The sequence below is a fragment of the Felis catus genome, chromosome E3, assembly GCF_018350175.1.
Source record: "Felis catus isolate Fca126 chromosome E3, F.catus_Fca126_mat1.0, whole genome shotgun sequence".
In the NCBI taxonomy this organism is placed as follows: Eukaryota; Metazoa; Chordata; class Mammalia; order Carnivora; family Felidae; genus Felis; species Felis catus.
The window spans coordinates 39533122-39550655 of NC_058383.1; the positions used below are offsets into that span (position 1 = coordinate 39533122).

The 17534-nt window shown below is 61.3% G+C and overlaps 4 protein-coding genes and 3 non-coding genes across 9 annotated transcripts; 4 read left to right on the forward strand and 3 right to left on the reverse strand.

Moving 5' to 3' along the window:
- The first annotated feature begins 1293 nt into the window (after positions 1–1293).
- NOXO1 (NADPH oxidase organizer 1) lies at positions 1294–3721 on the forward strand. Its single transcript, XM_003999029.4, has 8 exons — positions 1294–1569; positions 1649–1729; positions 1907–1982; positions 2083–2260; positions 2417–2598; positions 2693–2797; positions 3091–3208; positions 3291–3721. Exons 1-8 carry the CDS (start codon positions 1504–1506, stop codon positions 3601–3603), a joined length of 1119 nt encoding a protein of 372 aa, XP_003999078.3. The 5' UTR covers positions 1294–1503; the 3' UTR covers positions 3604–3721.
- A 112-nt stretch (positions 3722–3833) lies between these two features.
- Positions 3834–10593, reverse strand: TBL3 (transducin beta like 3). Its single transcript, XM_023247160.2, has 22 exons — positions 10443–10593; positions 9003–9054; positions 8825–8920; positions 8694–8741; positions 8447–8588; positions 8267–8351; positions 8012–8182; positions 7841–7916; positions 7665–7758; positions 7400–7581; positions 7154–7295; positions 6998–7056; positions 6809–6912; positions 5684–5831; positions 5366–5596; positions 5212–5282; positions 4975–5131; positions 4825–4883; positions 4461–4564; positions 4294–4365; positions 4052–4210; positions 3834–3974 (listed from the first exon to the last, which is right to left on the reverse strand). Exons 1-22 carry the CDS (start codon positions 10481–10483, stop codon positions 3865–3867), a joined length of 2403 nt encoding a protein of 800 aa, XP_023102928.2. The 5' UTR covers positions 10484–10593; the 3' UTR covers positions 3834–3864.
- Positions 10594–11586: 993 nt separating this feature from the next.
- RNF151 (ring finger protein 151) lies at positions 11587–15515 on the reverse strand. 3 transcript variants are annotated; one of them, XM_019821195.3, is made up of 6 exons: positions 15273–15515; positions 14886–15033; positions 13526–14519; positions 13069–13214; positions 12659–12755; positions 11587–12121 (listed from the first exon to the last, which is right to left on the reverse strand). In XM_019821195.3, exons 3-6 carry the CDS (start codon positions 13526–13528, stop codon positions 11636–11638), a joined length of 732 nt encoding a protein of 243 aa, XP_019676754.2. In that variant the 5' UTR covers positions 13529–14519; positions 14886–15033; positions 15273–15515; the 3' UTR covers positions 11587–11635. The 3 variants fall into 3 exon arrangements, with proteins under 3 accessions (XP_019676754.2, XP_019676755.2, XP_011289078.3); XM_019821196.3 differs by having other exon boundaries at positions 12659–12731; positions 13526–15033; XM_011290776.4 differs by having other exon boundaries at positions 13526–15033.
- On the reverse strand, positions 15100–15226 carry LOC111558326. Its single transcript, XR_002739047.1, has one exon. It is a non-coding gene; the product is annotated as a small nucleolar RNA ACA64 (small nucleolar RNA).
- Positions 15516–15654: 139 nt separating the features above from the next.
- RPS2 (ribosomal protein S2) lies at positions 15655–17531 on the forward strand. Its single transcript, XM_023247162.2, has 7 exons — positions 15655–15857; positions 15944–16033; positions 16231–16338; positions 16593–16766; positions 16850–17009; positions 17226–17317; positions 17412–17531. The coding sequence occupies exons 1-7, from the start codon at positions 15681–15683 to the stop codon at positions 17490–17492; spliced, it is 882 nt and encodes a 293-aa protein (XP_023102930.1). The 5' UTR covers positions 15655–15680; the 3' UTR covers positions 17493–17531.
- Positions 16374–16507, forward strand: LOC111558316. Its single transcript, XR_002739037.2, has one exon. It is a non-coding gene; the product is annotated as a small nucleolar RNA SNORA64/SNORA10 family (small nucleolar RNA).
- LOC111558317 lies at positions 17036–17164 on the forward strand. The gene has a single exon (XR_002739038.2). It is a non-coding gene; the product is annotated as a small nucleolar RNA SNORA64/SNORA10 family (small nucleolar RNA).
- Positions 17532–17534: the final 3 nt, after the last annotated feature.

The following is a 17534-nucleotide window of genomic DNA, read 5'->3' on the forward strand; positions in this document are numbered from 1 at the left end:
GAGTCTGCCCCACCCTGGACCCTGCCAGGCCAGCTGGGCCCTCAGCACGGCCCCCACTGAGCTTGGGGGAGTGTGACACGGCTGGGCTGAAGGCGCCCTGCAGTTCAGGCCTGTGTCCACAGGTGTTCATTGCCTGGGCCAAATCCAGGGAAGGTTTGAGGGCTTCAGAGAGAGCCGCTGGTTGGACAGATACACAAAGGCCCTTTGTCAAGGCCAGGGTGGTTTCAGGGAGGGCTGCCCTAGAGGCTAACCCCTCCCTGGACAGATTGGGGTTGGAGTCCCAACGTAGAGCTGGTGGCCCCAACAGCAGGAAAGGCCAGCATATACTAGGGTTGGATGGACCTCTGGAAATCATCCCTGTAAGGAAGCAGCTCGGAGATGTGGGGCACGTGAGCACGCCTCGTCTGGGGATCCTGGGGCCTAACTTCTCTTCACTTCAGTTAGTCACCTCTGATTTCAGAGGTTGTGTTTGCAGTAAATTGTGATAAATCAGAAATTCAGAGGCAGCTCTCAAACCGTCCTGGTCACCACCTCCCCCAAGTGCCAGTGACTGCAGAGATGGACCCTCTTTGTCCTGCCCCAAGTCACTCCCACCCCTCCCCAACACATCCAGAAAAACTGATATTAACTATCCATTGAATACAAATTTCCTCCTCTGTGATTTGGGAACATTAAGAGGTCCTCCCTCAAGGGGCGCCTGGGGGGCGCAGTCGGTTAAGCGTCCGACTTCAGCCAGGTCACGATCTCGCAGTCCGTGAGTTCGAGCCCCGCGTCAGGCTCTGGGCTGATGGCTCAGAGCCTGGAGCCTGTTTCCGATTCTGTGTCTCCCTCTCTCTCTGCCCCTTCCCCGTTCATGCTCTGTCTCTCTCTGTCCCAAAAATAAATAAACGTTGAAAAAAAAAAAAAAAAGAGGTCCTCCCTCCAACATGAATATTAAGCCAAACAACGTTCACAAAGCTCTTAGCACTGGGTGCTTGGTTCCAGACTTCCCAGGTGAGTTCAAAGACAGGTCATGGAGCACGCCCCGGAGGAGGACCTCCCTAGTCCCAGTTCCAGCAGCACAGGGCGTGGAAGAGCGGGAGAGGTAGGCCAGACCTGGCGGCACTTTGATGGCTTTCTTTTCCTCCTCCTTTCTGTGGCAGACTCAGGCCAGAGGGCCTCCAGCTACAGTCCCCACCCTCCACCGCCTCCTTGCCTCACCCCTGCCAACCCCGCTCCACCCCCCCCCCCCCCCCCCGCCCTCCCAACCAAGCCCTGTGTTGCTGTCCCTCCACCCAGATCTTCTACTTTGGGCACTGTGAGGAAGCTGGGAAGGACAGAGGGCAGGGCAGTGCTACAAAGACCCCGCAGGTCTGGGACGTCCCTGGGGAATTCCAATCAGTTTTCCGGGTGCTGGGGAGTCCCCCTCGCCCCTGTGAGCAAGGTCGCAGCGGGATTCTCACAGTGGGTCGCCGCCCTTGGCTAGCTCCAGAAGCCCAAGTCCGTGACTCGGGAGGCACAGCGATGGCAGGCCCCCGGCACCCCGTGTCGGTATGCACACTGGCCCTAGTGCAGACAGAGCGGCATCAGGTATGGCCGGGTGGGTACCTGCCAGCCCCAAGGAAGGAGGGAATTCCTGGCCCAGCCCCTCCAATGTTTCTCCCAACAGACATTTGCCTTCTCTGTGAGCTGGTCGGACGACAGCGACACCTTTGTGCGCAGGAGCTGGGATGAGTTCAAGACACTCCACGTGAGTGAGCCTGGGGGACCCCGAATCCCCGGCAGCAAGACCCACCAATGACCCCTGTCTGGGCGTTTGCCCTTGCCCCCACAAGGGCGTCCAGCCCCTACGACCATCCCAAGGGAACCCCACCCCCCGAAGGGAACCGGTGGACTCTCAGAGACCGATTCGCCGGTTCTCCCTCAGAAGACCCTCAAGGAAACCTTCCCGGTAGAGGCGGGCCTGCTGCGGAGATCAGACCGCGTTCTCCCCAAGCTTCGCGGTGAGGCCGGCAGGGATCCCGGGAGGGGCGGGGCGCCAGCGGCGCGGCTGAGAGAACCCTGGGGCAGGGGTCCCACAGCCTGTTCCTGTCTTGCCCCCAGACGCATCGCTGTTGGTGCGCGGGGGGCGCACCGGTCGTGGCCTAGCGCGCCTGCGGCTGCTGGAGACCTACTCGCGGGAGTTGCTGGGGGCGGCGGAGCGCGTGTCCCGGAGCCCGGCGCTCACCGGTTTCTTTGCGCCGCAACCCCTGGACCTGGAGCCCACACTGCCACCTGGCAGGTGCCTGACTCGCCCCCAACTCCCTGCCTGTGGAAGAACTTGGAGGCTGGGGGTGGCGGTGGTGGTGGGAAAGGCCTGTGGTGGGACCTACTAAGAGCTAAGGCTGGGCAGACTGGTGAGGGGTGACCTCTGACTTGCACCCACCGCCCTTCCCAGTCTGGTGATCCTGCCTGCCCCTGAAGAGCCCCCGCCCCGCCCACCGGACAGCCTCACCATCCGTAGCCTGGAGGCTCAGAGCCTGCGCTGCCTGCAGCCTTTCAGCACCCAGGACATGCAGGGCCGGCCTTTCCAAGCACGGGCCCAGGAGGCCCTAGACGTGCTGCTGCGACACCCCTCAGGTAGGGCTGGACCGGACTGTGCAGACTCGACCACCTGCCTCCGGGACCTCAGCGGGCTTGGGGACCCGAACCCCCGCCCGCCTCTTGCCCACAGGCTGGTGGCTGGTGGCAAATGAAGACCAGCAGACAGCATGGTTTCCTGCTCCCTACCTGGAGGAAGCAGCCTTGGGCCAAGAGCAACAACCCCTAGGGAGTGGTGGTATGCCAGTGCCCTCCTCCCCACCCTAAGCCACCTGCCATCTCTGGGCAGGCTGCAGCAAAGCTGAGTCACAGGAAACACCTAACAGATGGAGGAGATCGAGGACATGGGGCGACTAGGTGGTGGCAGTGACCCCATAGCACGTACTTGGTCCCCACAGTGAGCTGGAGCCCCAGTGGGTTTGCATGCTATCCATTACCAGGGGGATGCCTTAAGGTGATTCTGTGGGAGACCGCGAAGTGGGGACCCCGGCCTCTGTGGCCCTGCAAGTGACCCCGAGCGCCAATTCCCAGGGCCCCAATTCTGCACTGCCCTCGCCTATGAGAGCAGCCACGAGGATGAACTGTCCGTGCCCGCAGGGGCGCGCGTGCGCGTGCTGGAAACATCCGACCGCGGCTGGTGGCTGTGCAGGTGAGTGGGGGCGGGGCTGGAGCTGGGCCCAGCTTGGGGCGGGGCAGGATCCAGGGCTGGCCAAACTCCGCCCTCCTCACAGGTTCGGCAGGCGCTCTGGTCTTCTCCCGGCCGTGCGGCTGCGACCGGAGGGCCTGGGCGCTCTCCTGAGTAGACCGGGGCTCCACCGCGAGGCCAACGGCGAGGAGATTAGAGTGGGAGAGGCCCAAGGCGCCCCTGAGACCTCCCAGGCCGCGACCCTTCCCCCTACCGTGCCGGCCCGCCCCACGCTGAGCGCCATTCAGAGCCGCTGCTGCACCATCACCCGCAGGGCACTGCTGCGCAAGGACCCCCTTGAGGGTGTGTGGAATTGCGCAGAGGGCAAGCCAAACGCTCCAGACCCCGGGGAGGACTGATGCCAGCCACCACCATCAGTGCTGGGGGAGGAGCATGTGAGGGTGGGAGCCTTGGCGGGAAGGGCCAGGAAGCTATACTCCTCCATGGCCTGAGTAAAGCTCTTCTGACTGATCCACACCTCGTGTCTGCCTGTACTTAGGGGCAGGGCCTTTTGGGTCTTGGCCAGGCCAGGGCACAGGGGTGGGACCTGGGACCTGGGCTGAGACAAAGCCCCGACAGACACAGGGAATCAGGGTAGAAAAGTAATCTTTCAGCATGTTTCAGAGAGCAGAGGGGGCCACAGGCAGGGGGGGCAACTTCATGTTGTGCCACAGAAAGTCCAGGAAGGTGGCTGCCTGCAGTGTCCGGCTGAGTCGCTGAAAATGCCGCTCTGGAGGACAGAGAGACGTCAGGGGGTCTGGCCGGGCCGCGCCCTGTCCCGCCGGTCCCCTTACCCCCCCCACCTACCGGTGTAGGGTAGCAGGGCCTCGAGTGAGGCCTGCAGGCCCTGGTAGGCCAGGAGCTCTTCCGGGGCCTCGTGCCGCAGGAGCACACCCAGCACAGCCTGGGCTTCGTGGCAGTGCCTGGAGTTGGTGTTCCACGTGACACAGAAGCGCAGCAAGGCCTCTGTGGGTGACAAGGACAGTCAGACCTGCCCGCTGGCTGCCTTGCCCATACTGGCCACTGCCCAGCCTGCCCTCCCACCCGACCTTTCTGGTCTCGTCGCAGCTGCAGCACTGTGGCTCCCAGCTTCTCGCAGGCCTCGGGGTCCCTCCGGATGGCTGTGGGGGGCAGGGGAAGAGGGGAGACTGAGTCCCAGGGAAGGGGCACAAGATGGACCCAAGACCCCGTCTGTGTGGCCCAAGGCGGCACTGACCCTGGATAACAGTCAGCACAGTGTGGGGCCGGTCCAGGGAGATGGCCAAGCCCAGTGCCCGCAGGTACCGTCTCTCATGGAGCAGGTTGTCCAGTTCTTGCTGCCTGGTGGGGGGGAAAACAGGGTCACTGGGGGACCTGGCTGGGACCGAAAGCGGAGCCATCCGAGGGCTGACTCAGGAGTCAGCACCCTGGCCCGAAGCACCTGCTGGTGGTGAGCTGTGTTGCTGCTCCTGCCTCAGTTTGCCCATGCCATAAAGCATAGCTGAAACCTGTATACCCCACTCCAAGGGTGCGATACACGGGACGTGGTTGACACGGGGGTGGCACTCACGGGGGAGCTGGGCGAGGACCCCCACACTTACTTGACCACCTCCTCCTCCCGCTTGGCCTGCTCTTCTGCTTGCTCCTCTTCGGTCACATCCTAGGGTCAGAGCGAGATCGGATCGGCACTAGCATGCAGCCCTGCACCTCCCACCACCCCCCCACCCGACCCCTGCCCCAAGCCTACATACCTTCCAGAGGATGACACAGGAGTCGCTAGCACCGGTAAGGGCACGGTCGTCCAGCCGGCTGCAGTGCAGCCCCCAGACTTTGTCCTCGTGGGCATCCAGAGTCTTCACACACTCGTTGCTCTTGATAGTCCAGAGCTTCACGAGACCATCAGAGCCGCTGGGGTCGGGATTGGGAGGGGGCTCAGTCCTGGGGCCCATCCGGCAGCAAACCCCCACCCGTATCCCCAGCCCCCGCACCTGGACAGCAGCTGTGTACCGCGGCTTACGAAGGCCACCTTCAGCACAGAAGCATCGTGCCCCTCGAACGTCTGCGGGATGGGGCGGGTGAGGGGAGAGGATGTGAGCCGGCACCGGGGAGGGGGGGGCCGGGCCTGCGGTGGGGACAGCTTACCTTGAGGCAGCTGAAGTCCTGCAGCGCCCAGAGCTTGACGGTACCGTCAGCGGACGCGGTGGCCAGCACCTGGTCCATGGGCGAGAACTGGACACACCAGAGGCCGCGCCGGTGGCCTGAAAAGACGCCCAGCAGCTGGCACTGTGGCAGAGCCCAGAGCTTGGCCGTGCGGTCCTGTGAGCCCGTGGCCAGCAGCTTGTCGTTGGGGGCAACAGCCACACTGTTGATATCCTGGGGACGGGAGCAGGTGGCGACTCAGACTCCCATCCCGGCAAGGGCCCTGTCATACCCGTGCCCCGATGTGCCACGTGCTGTCACCTTGTCATGGCAGCGCTGTGTGGCCTGAGCCTGGAGAAGGACAGGACCGCTGTCCGAGGATGCACCCTTGGACAGCAGGGCTTCAGGGATAGGCCACAGCTTCACGGTGCAGTCCTGGCTGCCCGTCACCAGGAAGGTCTCCTTCAGCCTGAGACCAGATTTGGGGTAGGGGGAGACACCTGCTGAGTCACGGCCAGCCCTGTCTACCAGGGCATCACAGCCTGAGTCTGCAGGATCATGGTCCCAACCAGGGGGACCGTTCCAGAATGCAGACAGCTTCTGGACAACCCCCACATGCCTCTGGAACCACTTAATTCACACTCTCCACCACCTGCCCTGGGTCCACTGGAGTTGGTGACTTTGTCACAGTAACACCCCACCCGTCCCCAGCAGAAAATGTCGTCTTCTTTTTTTAAATTTTTTTTTCAACGTTTTTTTTTTGTTTTTTTTTGGGACAGAGCAAGACAGAGCATGAATGGGGGAGGGGCAGAGAGAGAGGAAGACACAGAATCGGAAACAGGCTCCAGGCTCCGAGCCATCAGCCCAGAGCCTGACGCGGGGCTCGAACTCACGGACCGCGAGATCGTGACCTGGCTGAAGTCGGACGCTTAACCGACTGCGCCACCCAGGCGCCCCAGAAAATGTCTTCTTTGCCCGAGCCTTGCTCAGTGTCATTCTTTCTGATCTGAAACCTCCCTCCCCTTCCTAGTTTGTAAAGTTTACTTTGAGAGAGAGACAGAGAGACAGAGAGAGAGAAAGAAAGACAGCATGAGCAGGGGGAGGGGCAGAAAGAGAGGAAGAGAATCCCAAAAGGCTCCATACCACGGGGTTCAATCCCATGAACTATGAGATCAAGACCTGAGCTGAAATCAAGGATGGAGATTTAGCCGACTGAGCCACCCCGGCGCCCCAAGCCTCCCCACTTTTACTCACCCAGCCCCAAGACCACTTCTGAGGCGCCTCTACTTCCAATGGCAACCGGGGGTGCCCCTGGTGTGTTGTGATATATCCCCAGTCCTAAGCCTCAAAGATCAAGGCCAAAGCCTTCCCCCCACACATCCCCCTGAGCTGGGCCCCCATTAGCAGGGTTCTGCAAGAGCACGGACTCCAGCCCTGACCCACTACCTAGAGCAGCAGATCGTGCCCACGCTGTGCGTGTGCCCGGAGCCCTGAGCCACACAGGCCACCTTGCCAGCCTTGTTCATCCTCCAGATGCAGATGCTCTGATCCTGGGAACAAAAGGGGTGAGGACAGAGGCTGGGCTGGACTTTCCCACCTGGGACCCAAGCCTCCACACCTCTCCAGATGCCTTACCTTGGCACAGCTGGCAAAGAGCCGCCCCTTCCGGAAGACATCCAGGGCCAGGACAATATCTGGGAGAAAGCAGAGAGAAAACGGCCATCGATTACGGTAAAGGAGGGCAGCCCAGCCCAGGACGAAGCGCTGGGGGCATCAGCTCAGCTCGCTCACCGGTGTGGCCGTGGAGAATCTGGCAGGCCATTGTCTGGAGCTCAAACACTTTCAGGCTGGGGCTGTTGGAAGCCACGACGATGTGGGAGTCTTCGGGCCCGAGAAACCGGACGTCCAACACCTCCTCGCTGTAGCCGGCAAACTGGGGGTGGTGGTGGGGGGGGGACAGGAGGGACACAAGCCAGGGCCCGCATGAGTGGAGGGCCGGCCCCCGCAGGCCTCGGGCTCAGCAGGGGCGGAGCTCACCTGTTTCCGCAGCTGCAGGGAGCGAGCCTCGTAGAGCAGCAGGTTGTGGTCGGCGGTGACGCTGACCAGCAGGCCGGCGGAAGGGGCCAGAGCGCAGCGGGTCAGCTCCTGCTTGGGGCCCGGCAACTGCTGCTGTGTGTACACACACTGCCCGGAGGCCGCCTCCCACACGCGCAGCAGGCCTGCGTGGGGGCAGGGGTGCTGGGATTCGAGTCCACGGACCTCCCCCAGCCCCTGCTGCCCACCCTGGCCTGGCCCCGCACACCTTGGTCTCCGGCTGTCAGGAAGTGCAGGCCCTTGGACTTCACGCCCAGCTCCGGTGCCGGCTCCTCGGGCAACAGCACGGCGGCCTCCACACTCTGAGGATAAATAAGCAGGTCAGACAGGCAGACCCACCCTCTCCCTGCCCCCTTTACTGGCCCCGGCCCCCGGAGCCCCCACCTCAAACACTGGCACAGTCTTCGTGGCTTGGTGGGTCCGGAGGTCCCAGACAATGCAGATTTTGTCCCGGCCCGAGCTGGGGGGGAGGGGGGGGGGTGACAGCCACCTCAGTTCTCAAGGGTCAGCTGTAGCCCTCCACTTCCCGTGTGGCCCAAGAGGCTGTCCGCTGACCTCAGCATGGAGTGGCCGTCCGCGCTGAAGGTCAGTGAGGTGACGGCACTGTAGTGCGCGGTCATCGTGGCCAGGCACGACTGGTCCTGTAGAGACCACACGCGGATGGTGGCGTCCACAGCCGAGGAAAAGAGCAGCAGGCGTGCGGGGTCCGGGTGGAAGGCCACCAAGCTGCAGGCACGTGGTGGGGTGGGGCAGGTGAGCTATGCCGCCCTGGGCCTAACGCCCCGCCCGCCCTGCCGGACCCCGACTCACTGTACGACCCCCGATGACCCCCGAAAGTGGTGCGTCCCGTAGTGCCGCACGACGTCCCAGACACGCACTGCCCCGTCGCAGCCGCCTAGGGGAACGTGTTTGAAGTGAAGGGGCTGCTGTGCCCGAAGACCGCTGACCGTGCGCCCTCCAGCCGGCCCGGCCACCCAGTCAGGGCCCTACCTGTGGCTAGCAGCGTGGAGGTGGGGTCAAAGGCCATGGCGGCCACAGGGGCCGTGTGTATCGCCTTCCACAGGCGGGTGATGCTGCCCTCTCGCCAGGCCCACTGAGCCAGAAGCAGTGCCCGGCTGGCTGTCACCAGCACCTGGAGGAGGATGCGGTTCAGCTGGGCGTGTGGAGGCATGGCCACAGGTCCTCAAAGTTGGACCGAGAGGTGCCAGAGTCCGCCTCCCGTCCCTGCGCCACGTACCTCGTCGTCTGGGCTGAGATCGAAGGCGGTGATGTCCTCCTGGTCCTCCTAGAGGCGAGAGTTGACACACGGTACCGTGAGAACAGGCTGCCCCCACACCTGCCCCCTGCCCTGGCTCTCCCCATCCTCACCTGTTCCAGGCTCCGCAGCACAGCCCCCGAGGCCACGTCCAGGATGTTGACTCTGGTACCACAAACGCAGAAGAGATGCTGCCCAGTCTGGTCCAGCTGGTGACAGAAGGGTCTTAGCCAAGATAGCTCTCTGCAGCCCCTGCCTGCCCCCCCACTCTGCCCCTCCCCGGGCTGGTACCTGCACCTTCCCGCCCTTGTAGAAAGGCTCAATCTTGCGCTCGACAGCATAGCTAGAGGGAGGACAGGGGGGGAAGACGGTGAGTCACCCACCCCTTGGTCCCGGGTGCCAGCTCTGTGCTGGGTGCTCTCCCAACAGGACCCTGCCCTGGAGGAGATCCCAGGCAGAGGCATGGGAGGTCAGAGGTGGCTCTTCTGTCATCTTCTCCCAGCAGCACTGTGGGATGGGTGTTGGTTACCCCCATGTCACAGAGAACGGGACACCCGGAGCTGGGCAGTGATTCACGCCAGGTGTCAGGCAGGAGGACAGCAGCCCAGGCTTTCCAGATTCCCCAGAGCCCAGAAGGCTGTGCCTTGGGGGCCCCCTGCTGGCCGTGGGAGGCCAGCTCAGGGTACCAGCCTGGAGCAACAGCCATCTCCCAGGGCCCTCCAGTCCCAGGCCCAGGCCGCCCCTTCCCCAAGCCTGGCCCCTTCCTCCCACCCACGAAGTAGCCTTCATCTGTCGCCTCCTCCCCCCCCCCCCCCCCCCCCCCCGCTGCTGCTTCCATGCTGGTCCAGGCCACTGCACTCTCATCTGGACAGCTGCTCCAACCTTTTCACCAGGCCCCTATCTCCCACCTCAAGGGCTGCTGCCAAAAAGGCCTTTCAGAACACACCTGCTTAGGTCACCACCTTACAGATTTCCGAGACCCTGGCTGGAGGAGCCTCTGCTGACCTTTTCTGTGTCACACAGGATGTTCCCTGCGTGTGGCTTGGGTCTCTCTTCCTGGACTTCAGTGGTGCCTGGCTAACTCCACTGGAGGGGAAGCCTGACAACCAAGATGAAATGGGAGTCCCCCAACCCCCGAACCCAGGTGGCTATCCTACAGAGATGTTCTTGGCACCAGGCGTTGCTCGTCACTACTAGTGACAGAAACGATGTGCTTGACATGTTTCTTCTATCACACCGAGCCCCCACGGAGGGAATGAGTCTGTCCGGTTCACCAGGATGGTCAGGGGATCTTGGGGAATGAATAAGCACAGGATGCGGGGCCTCCAGGGCCACGGCGGACCCGCCCATCTCCAGTCGTGTTGAAGAGGGACAGCGGGTGAAAGCCTCCAGGCCGCCTGCCCCAGAGTGGTTCTTCTCCCGGTACCTGAGGGTCGAGGCGTCCCGCTGCCGTCCAGGACCAGCCGCGACTTGTGCTCAGCCCGACCCTTCCTCCTCTAGACTTTTTCATCCACAACTCCTAAGCCAGCTCCTGATGTAATAACCGAGGCTGGTCCCCCGACTTTGTAATAACGCAGCCGCCACGACCCCTGCGGGGCAGTCCGCACACCGCCCTCAGGCTCTCCCCAGGCCCGAACGGGCGCCCGGTGCAGGGCGGGCGCATTTGCTATTCCTGCTGCGAACCTCGCTCCCTCCCTGGGCGGCACCCGCAGCCGCAGCGCCCCGGCTCACTTGGCCTTGAAGCGACCCACTCCCGCCACGGGCTCCGCCATGTCGTCGTCGTCGCCGCCGCCGCCGCGTGAGGGAACCCGGCTCGCCACTTCTCACTGCCGGCGCGCTGCAGATGGCGTCACGGCCCACGACTATGGCGTCATCAGCACTGTGCGCTCGGCGCCATCTTTACTGTGGGCAGCTTCCGCGTAAGGAAGCGGAAGATGCGTTTCTGGCCTGGAGGGGCGGGGGTAGAGCGGCGTGGAGGCGGCTGCGGGCGTTGGGCACAGATGGCAGTTACGGGGTTTGCACGCTGTTTGCCTTTTAGTGGAAATTTTAAAAGAGAGTCGTAGAAGATGTTTACTAAACTGATCCCAAGACTCCTGCCCCCTCGGCATTCTGGGATTTGGGGGCAAGTGCGGTCGGGTGCGGTCAACTAGGTCCGGCCTCGGGGCTCATGGTCTGGTGTGAGAGGTAACGCCCGTAAACGACTAGACCTCGTTAACTTCGGAGTCTCTCAAATATTTATTGAACACATTCTATGTGCAAAGCTCTGGCGCAGACATTTGGGAGACACCAGAGGAGAAAAAACAAAACAAAACCCTGCCTTCAAGTAGCTCAGGTGCTCCAGGGGAGAAGGGTGGGCGAAGGAAGGGCGAGAAATTAGTGCGCTGGATGGAGCGGAGGGCAGGGGGTGTACTTTCACATGGGGTGGTGGGAGAGGATTCATCGAGAAGGTGACACCTGAGCCAGACCTGAAGTTGGTAAGCATGGACCCCTGTGGCTGTGTGGGGGAACAGTGCTTGTGGCTCCAGGGAACTAGCAGGGAGGAGAATGGAAGGGCAGGAGGTCGGAGACAAATGGGGGTTCCTCGTGAGTCATTGTGAGGCGTTGACTTCTATGAGTTCAGCGTTTTGAGCTCTTTGTGTGATTGGCAGTGAAGCTAGTAAGCAGATCCCTTCCCTGGGAGAGGATCAGGGGAAACCTCTATGAGGAGACATCCGAGGGAAAAGAAACGAGGCAAATGGAGAGCAAGAAGAGCCTTCTGGGAAGAAGAGGTCCAGGGAGAAAGGTCGTCGTATCCCTGCGGGGTGAAGGCAGTAGTGCCTGGAAAGGGGGCAGGGTGACAAATGGGATAAAGCTGTGAGGCCAGCAAGCACAGAGGTGGCAGGGGTGGGGCCAGGCCTGGGCTCCGCGTTTATTTACGTCTCTAATTACAAGGTACCTAGGCCCGGGGCTCCCCACACCTCGGCCCCAGTGCTGCCTTCTGGGGTGGCCTCAGTCTCCTCTTGCGGGGTGCCCACGATCAGCGCGTCGTCCTCCCGCAGGAAGTCCCGGAGCTGGGACAGCTGCCTGCGGATGAAGTTGGTGGCGTGGTGCACCTTGCGCACGCGCCGCAGGAGACCCAGCACCAGGCTCCGGCTGCGCTCCTGCCGCTGGCTCCAGGCCTCACGCAGCTCCTGGTAGCAGTTATGGTGGGCACGCTCCACCGGGCCCAGGGTGGCCCCACAGCCCAGTGGACAGTGCTGCTGGGCCCCATGCTGGCAGTGCTGCCGGTGCTCAGCCAGGGCCCCACGCAGCACCCGTGCCGGGCAGCCCTCGTTGGGACAAGCCATCAGCTCAAAAGGGCAGGAGTCCTGGTGCCCCCTGCGATGGGCCAGGGGGCATGTCACTAAGCAGCCAGCTTCTGCGTTCTTGCACTGGGGGTAGAGAGCACCATGTGAGCCAGGCCAGCTTGGACACTGCCAGCTCACGAGCGGCCTACCTTCCACAGACTCCCCCATCCGTCATATTGAACTGGGAGACGCCAAGCCCTAATGGCATCAATGATGAGGAGAGGGAAATCGTTGGGCAAATGCTGGGAGGTGGGAAGAATCGAGATCTCCGAGGCACAGGGCCTGAGGCTTGAGGAACCGAGACATCTATAAAAATAGGGGGCTGGAGAGTAGTGACCAGCACAGCAGACACTTCGTTCTCTAAAAATTTTGTAGAATCCCCTTTTTACAACTGAGGCCCCAGGGGCTCAGAAAACTTAGGTAACTTGCCTAAAGTCACACAGCAAGTAAGTGACAGAGATGTGACTCAAACTCAGGACTGATGACCCCCAGGCTTCAGTCTATGCTGCTGGAGCAGAAACCCTCCGGTCTTTCGGATAGGATTCTCCTTACCCCTCTCCTGGCTCTCCCCCTGCCCTGGCAAGGGGCAGAAGGGTGGTGGGAGTGGGTGCTTCAAGCTACCTTGACTTCCAAGCGGCCAATGGTCCTCCGAAGTTTATTCACATGGACCATCTTTTTCCGTTTCACTTCTTTCCTGCAGCACGGACAGGTCTTTTGTCTAGGAGGCATGAGTTGGGGGGGGGGGGGAGGGGGGGAGTGTTGGGAGTGGGAAGGACCAGTTGGCAGCAATATGCCTTCCCAGGAGGTCCCTTCTCAAGCTGGAAGAGGCATGAGGGCTTCATAGGGAATTCGGCTCTGAGGCTGGAGCCACAGATCCCACAGGCTGCAGGGGCCCACGCATTTTTATGTCCCAGGAGATTTGGCAGTGGACTCTTCCGGCCATTGTAAGTCACTGCTCGGCAGGTCTTCCTCTCTATTCCAGGCCACAGCCTTGCTCCTGCCCTCCCAGCCTCTCGGGGACCCACTAGCACCTGGCTAGCCACCGGAGGATGCATTTCTTGCAGAAGATGTGGCTGCATGGCAGCCTCACTGGCCTCTTGAGAACCCCGTGGCATACGGAGCACAGGAAGCTGCAGTCGGGAGGGCTGGCGAAGAGGTTGAGATCATATCCGCCACTCTGCAAAGGCCAAAATCAGGGCCTGGCTGGGACCAGGATCGGACCGCGTACCCAAAGGGAAACTCCAAGTGGAGGGTCGGGTCAGCGTCCATTTTGAGGGGGCAGCTGTGAGGGTCAAGACAACTACCAGTCCCTGGCTGGAATGGGCCTCGGCCTGGAGTTAGACCTGACCAGAGCCCTCGGAAATGTTGGTTTTCTAGTCTCGTTTGGGAACCTGTTACCCAGTGTTCACACTCAGAATGAGGAACGGGGTCCAGCTCTGGAGTTAGGAACAAACTTAAGGGCCAGAGGCAAGAGGGTCCCATGCTCACCATGATCTGTGTCTGGACGGCAGCTCCACTGACCCCCAGGGATCAGGAGCCTCCATTTCACAGCAGGAGTGGGCCGACATCACAGTGGCATTGTCCGGCTCAGGCCAATCACAGCCTTGGTCCAGGGCCGACTGGTAGGTATCCTGTACCATCTAGCCCTTGCTTATAATTGAGAGGTAGGCAGTGTGGACCGGGGGCAGGTGTCTGGAGCCTCTGCCTGATCCCCAGGCAGCACCAGGCCGGGAACCAAACTTCTGGGTGCTGTTTTCCCAAAGCTGAGGCTTCGGCAGGAAAGTAGGAATCATTCCCCTACCCTTCCTCAAATAGTGCTGCTCAGGCCAGATGTCCAAGGGCCCAGGACTTTTCCCACTGACCCACCAGCAGGTCTCTTAGGATCTAAGACATCTAGCTCCAGAGTACAGATGAGGGATGTCAGGACCAAATTCCCATACAACCTGTGGTACCACAGTAACGGGGGGCCTAATATGCGGAAGGGTGTTCCAGAACAGGGAGGCTCTATTTGGGCAGGCCTAGGAGGAAAGACCTGTGGAGACCAATCTCAACCTGGGAAACCAGGATGTTCCCACACCCGAGGCACATTACCAGAGAACTGTAGGTTCACTACCAGAGTGTTGAGCTCACCAAATCCTAAAGACCCCATCCCCCTCCTGAGAACAACAGGGGGCCACTGCAAGCCTTTGAGCTGGGGATCTTACACTCTGATGCTATCAACCTCAAAAATAAAAATCAGTTATTTTACTAGCAAAGGGAAATTCTTTAGAAATCACAGAGAACTGCAATTCAAGACATGCAAGCTATGCTAAAACCACAACCAAAGCCAACAAACAAAGGAAATCTTTATTTTGTGAAAGAAAAAACTGGGAGAGATTTTTTTGAACCAACGTCCACCGGACAAAAGCAAGAGTTCAGGGTGATGGCGGTTTCTCACTGGCTGAGTCGCAGGAGTGATCCACACAGCTTTCCCTGATAAGGTCTGTAATTGATATTGAGCGGTAGGGCTCACCCTTCCTCACTCCCCCCCCCCCCCCCCACCGTATTTTAGCCTTGTTTCTCTGTATTCTCACTTTCTGGTGGTTTGCTGGCCCAGCCCAACTCACCACCAAGCTCGAAAAAACTTTATCTGCTCCTGGACATGGTATGGGGTCTGGAGGAGCACACCTGGGTCTCCAATGTAGTCCTGCCACTTACAGAATGACTAACGAGTCACCTGCCAACCTCCGAGAGCCACGGTGTACCCGTCTACACCATCCAACACAGAGTTGGACTGGTCGCGAAGAGGAGGTACCCCAGAGTCTCTCCCCTCCACAAACACCTTGCTCCCTGCGTCCCAGAGATGCACCTCCCAGGCTGATGGCTGGGGGGGGGGGGGGGGGCAAGGGCAGTCACACGCGGTCGATTCAGACCACCAGCTTCGTTGAGCGCTGAGAGCAGAGCTTGCCTCCCTGCCGTCCTGGCGTCCTGGGCCTCGGGGTCGGGGCGCCGGCGACCTGCAGACAGAGCATGGAGTCAGGAGTCAGAGGCCAGAGCCCGGGCGGCGGGGCCGGGGCGGCCGCGCTTGTCGGGGCCTGGGTTTCACCTCCCCACACCGACGAGTGGGCGGTGAGCTGAGGCCCCCGGTGGCTCTGGGCGCCGAATCTCACCCGCGGCCACGACCAAAGCCGCGGGTGATTTTCAACCAACGCCGTCCCCCCCAGCTACCACCTCGGGACGCGAGGACTAGACCTACCTGCAGCGAACAGGAGGAGCAAGACGACTGCAACTCAGAGAGTTCGCGCCGCGGGGCCGCAGGCGCGCAAGCGCACACAAAGCGGGCGGGGGAACACTGGGAGCGCGTCACCACCTGTCTGATTGGTCCGTGGCAAAGTCGCGCCTAGGGCGGCCACGGTCTCGCGGCACTTGGCTTGCAATAAATGCTCCCTCCCGCGCGGCCTAGTTCTTCTTCTCCGGGAATACACGTGAGTCTTCCTGCTGCGGGTGGCAGTACCCGGGCCGGGCTGGTGGGAGTGCGCGGACGGCCGGCGGGGCCCCGGGTTGGCGCGTTGGCGCTCCCGGGAGGGAGTCGTGCTCTGGGCGCCTCGTGCGACCGCGAATGCCAGGGCTTCGCTGACTGTCTTCTCGTCATTCTTTTCAGCAAATGGCGGATGACGCCGGTGCTGCGGGAGGGCCCGGAGGGCCCGGGGGCCCTGGAATGGGAGGCCGCGGCGGCTTCCGCGGAGGCTTCGGCAGCGGCATCCGGGGTCGGGGCCGCGGCCGGGGTCGAGGCCGGGGCCGCGGCCGCGGAGCTCGCGGAGGCAAGGCCGAGGACAAGGAGGTAGGTTCGGGCCGCGCGCGTGAGACGGGCCCATGGGCGGCGGCGCCGGACGCACGGTCCTAGTCACCTGAGCTCTTTCTTTCCAGTGGATGCCCGTCACCAAGCTGGGCCGCCTGGTCAAGGATATGAAGATCAAGTCCCTGGAGGAGATCTATCTCTTCTCTCTGCCCATCAAGGTAGCGCGTGCGTCCTCCCGCGGACGGGCCGGTGGGCGGGTGCGGCCTCTGGGCTTCTCGTTTAATGTGGGCTCCGGGGATGACCTCTGTCCGTGGCGGGACAACTTGGGGACCGGTTCCAGGGGTCCGGGTGACGGTTCTCAAAGGTGGCTTCTGTGTCGTGATAACCGCTTTTGTGCCCACGTCACGTTTTTCAGGAGTCCGAGATCATTGACTTTTTCTTGGGGGCGTCACTCAAGGACGAGGTCTTGAAGATTATGCCTGTGCAGAAACAGACCCGCGCTGGCCAGCGGACCAGGTTCAAGGTAGCCGAGCCGTTTCTGCCGAGGGGCTTTGTGAGGCTCTCTCGGCTCTGCACAGCCACGCTTGCTGCCTCACGTGTGGCTTTCGTAATGGGGAGAGAGAGGAAAGAACTCCTCTGGACCTCAGAGCGGCCTGGCGGTGGCCACTCTTTCCTTGAGGAGGGCAACAGGTCCTGGTGGGTGTTCTGGTGGGATTTGCTGGTGCTGTGCGGGCCTGTGCAGGCAATGGACCACGGGTCACATCAGGTTTTTTATAGGCATTTGTTGCCATCGGAGACTACAACGGACACGTTGGTCTGGGTGTTAAGTGTTCTAAGGAGGTAGCCACCGCCATCCGTGGGGCCATCATCCTGGCCAAGCTTTCCATCGTCCCCGTGCGGCGAGGCTACTGGGGGAACAAGATTGGGAAGCCCCACACTGTACCCTGCAAGGTAGGCCGGGGGTAGCCACCCATGGGGCTTGCAGGGGTGCAGACTCCTGATCACCCATCTGCTGACTCCTCCCACCTTCACAGGTGACAGGCCGCTGTGGTTCTGTGCTGGTGCGCCTCATTCCTGCCCCCAGAGGCACTGGCATTGTCTCAGCCCCTGTACCTAAGAAGCTACTGATGATGGCTGGTATCGATGATTGCTACACCTCAGCTAGGGGCTGCACTGCCACTCTGGGCAACTTCGGTAGGTGGTCCCAAGGGGGGCTGTGGCTTCTCTCAGCTCCGCTTAATCATACTCAGTGTGTGGTTGGCGTATTTTCAGAGAGAGAGAGGAAGGCTCTCCTAATGCACGGCAGACCGGCCCCAAGTGGCCTCTCTGTTCCTAGGAGCGCAACAGTGTCTGTACCTGTGGTGTTTGTCACAAGAATCCACCAGCTCACTCCTGTTTTCCCCTTTGCAGCCAAGGCCACTTTTGATGCCATTTCCAAGACCTACAGCTATCTCACCCCTGATCTTTGGAAGGAGACTGTGTTCACCAAGTCTCCCTATCAGGTACTGCTTTGCCTGCCTATCCCCCCCTTGTGAGCCTGGACAAATGTGGACGGTGGGGCGGCCTCTGTACAACTTAAGTCTCTGTTTTTCCCAGGAATTCACTGACCATCTTGTAAAGACCCACACCAGAGTCTCTGTGCAGAGGACCCAGGCTCCAGCTGTGGCCACCACATAGTTTTGTATGAGAAAAATAAAGTGAATTGAAGCTTGTTAATAG

Bases quoted from the DNA above. Each gene is read 5' to 3' on its own strand.
- NOXO1 (XM_003999029.4), top strand. From the start codon at position 1,504: ATGGCAGGCCCCCGGCACCCCGTGTCGGTATGCACACTGGCCCTAGTG. The intron at 2,261-2,416 runs GTGCCTGACTCG...CGCCCTTCCCAG, and splicing joins CCCACACTGCCACCTGGCAG to TCTGGTGATCCTGCCTGCCC. The intron at 2,798-3,090 runs GTATGCCAGTGC...GCCAATTCCCAG, and splicing joins ACAACCCCTAGGGAGTGGTG to GGCCCCAATTCTGCACTGCC.
- TBL3 (XM_023247160.2), bottom strand. From the start codon at position 10,483: ATGGCGGAGCCCGTGGCGGGAGTGGGTCGCTTCAAGGCCAA. The intron at 6,913-6,997 runs GTAAGGCATCTG...TTTTGTTCCCAG, and splicing joins TCTTTGCCAGCTGTGCCAAG to GATCAGAGCATCTGCATCTG. The intron at 4,884-4,974 runs GTATGTAGGCTT...CTCTGACCCTAG, and splicing joins CCTGTGTCATCCTCTGGAAG to GATGTGACCGAAGAGGAGCA.
- RNF151 (XM_019821195.3), bottom strand. The intron at 12,756-13,068 runs GTGCTAGTGGGT...CATGCCTCCTAG, and splicing joins ATCCTCCGGTGGCTAGCCAG to ACAAAAGACCTGTCCGTGCT. The intron at 12,122-12,658 runs GTAGCTTGAAGC...CTCTACCCCCAG, and splicing joins TTGGCCGCTTGGAAGTCAAG to TGCAAGAACGCAGAAGCTGG.
- RPS2 (XM_023247162.2), top strand. From the start codon at position 15,681: ATGGCGGATGACGCCGGTGCTGCGGGAGGGCCCGGAGGGCCCGGGGGC. The intron at 16,034-16,230 runs GTAGCGCGTGCG...CACGTTTTTCAG, and splicing joins TCTTCTCTCTGCCCATCAAG to GAGTCCGAGATCATTGACTT. The intron at 16,339-16,592 runs GTAGCCGAGCCG...GGTTTTTTATAG, and splicing joins GCCAGCGGACCAGGTTCAAG to GCATTTGTTGCCATCGGAGA.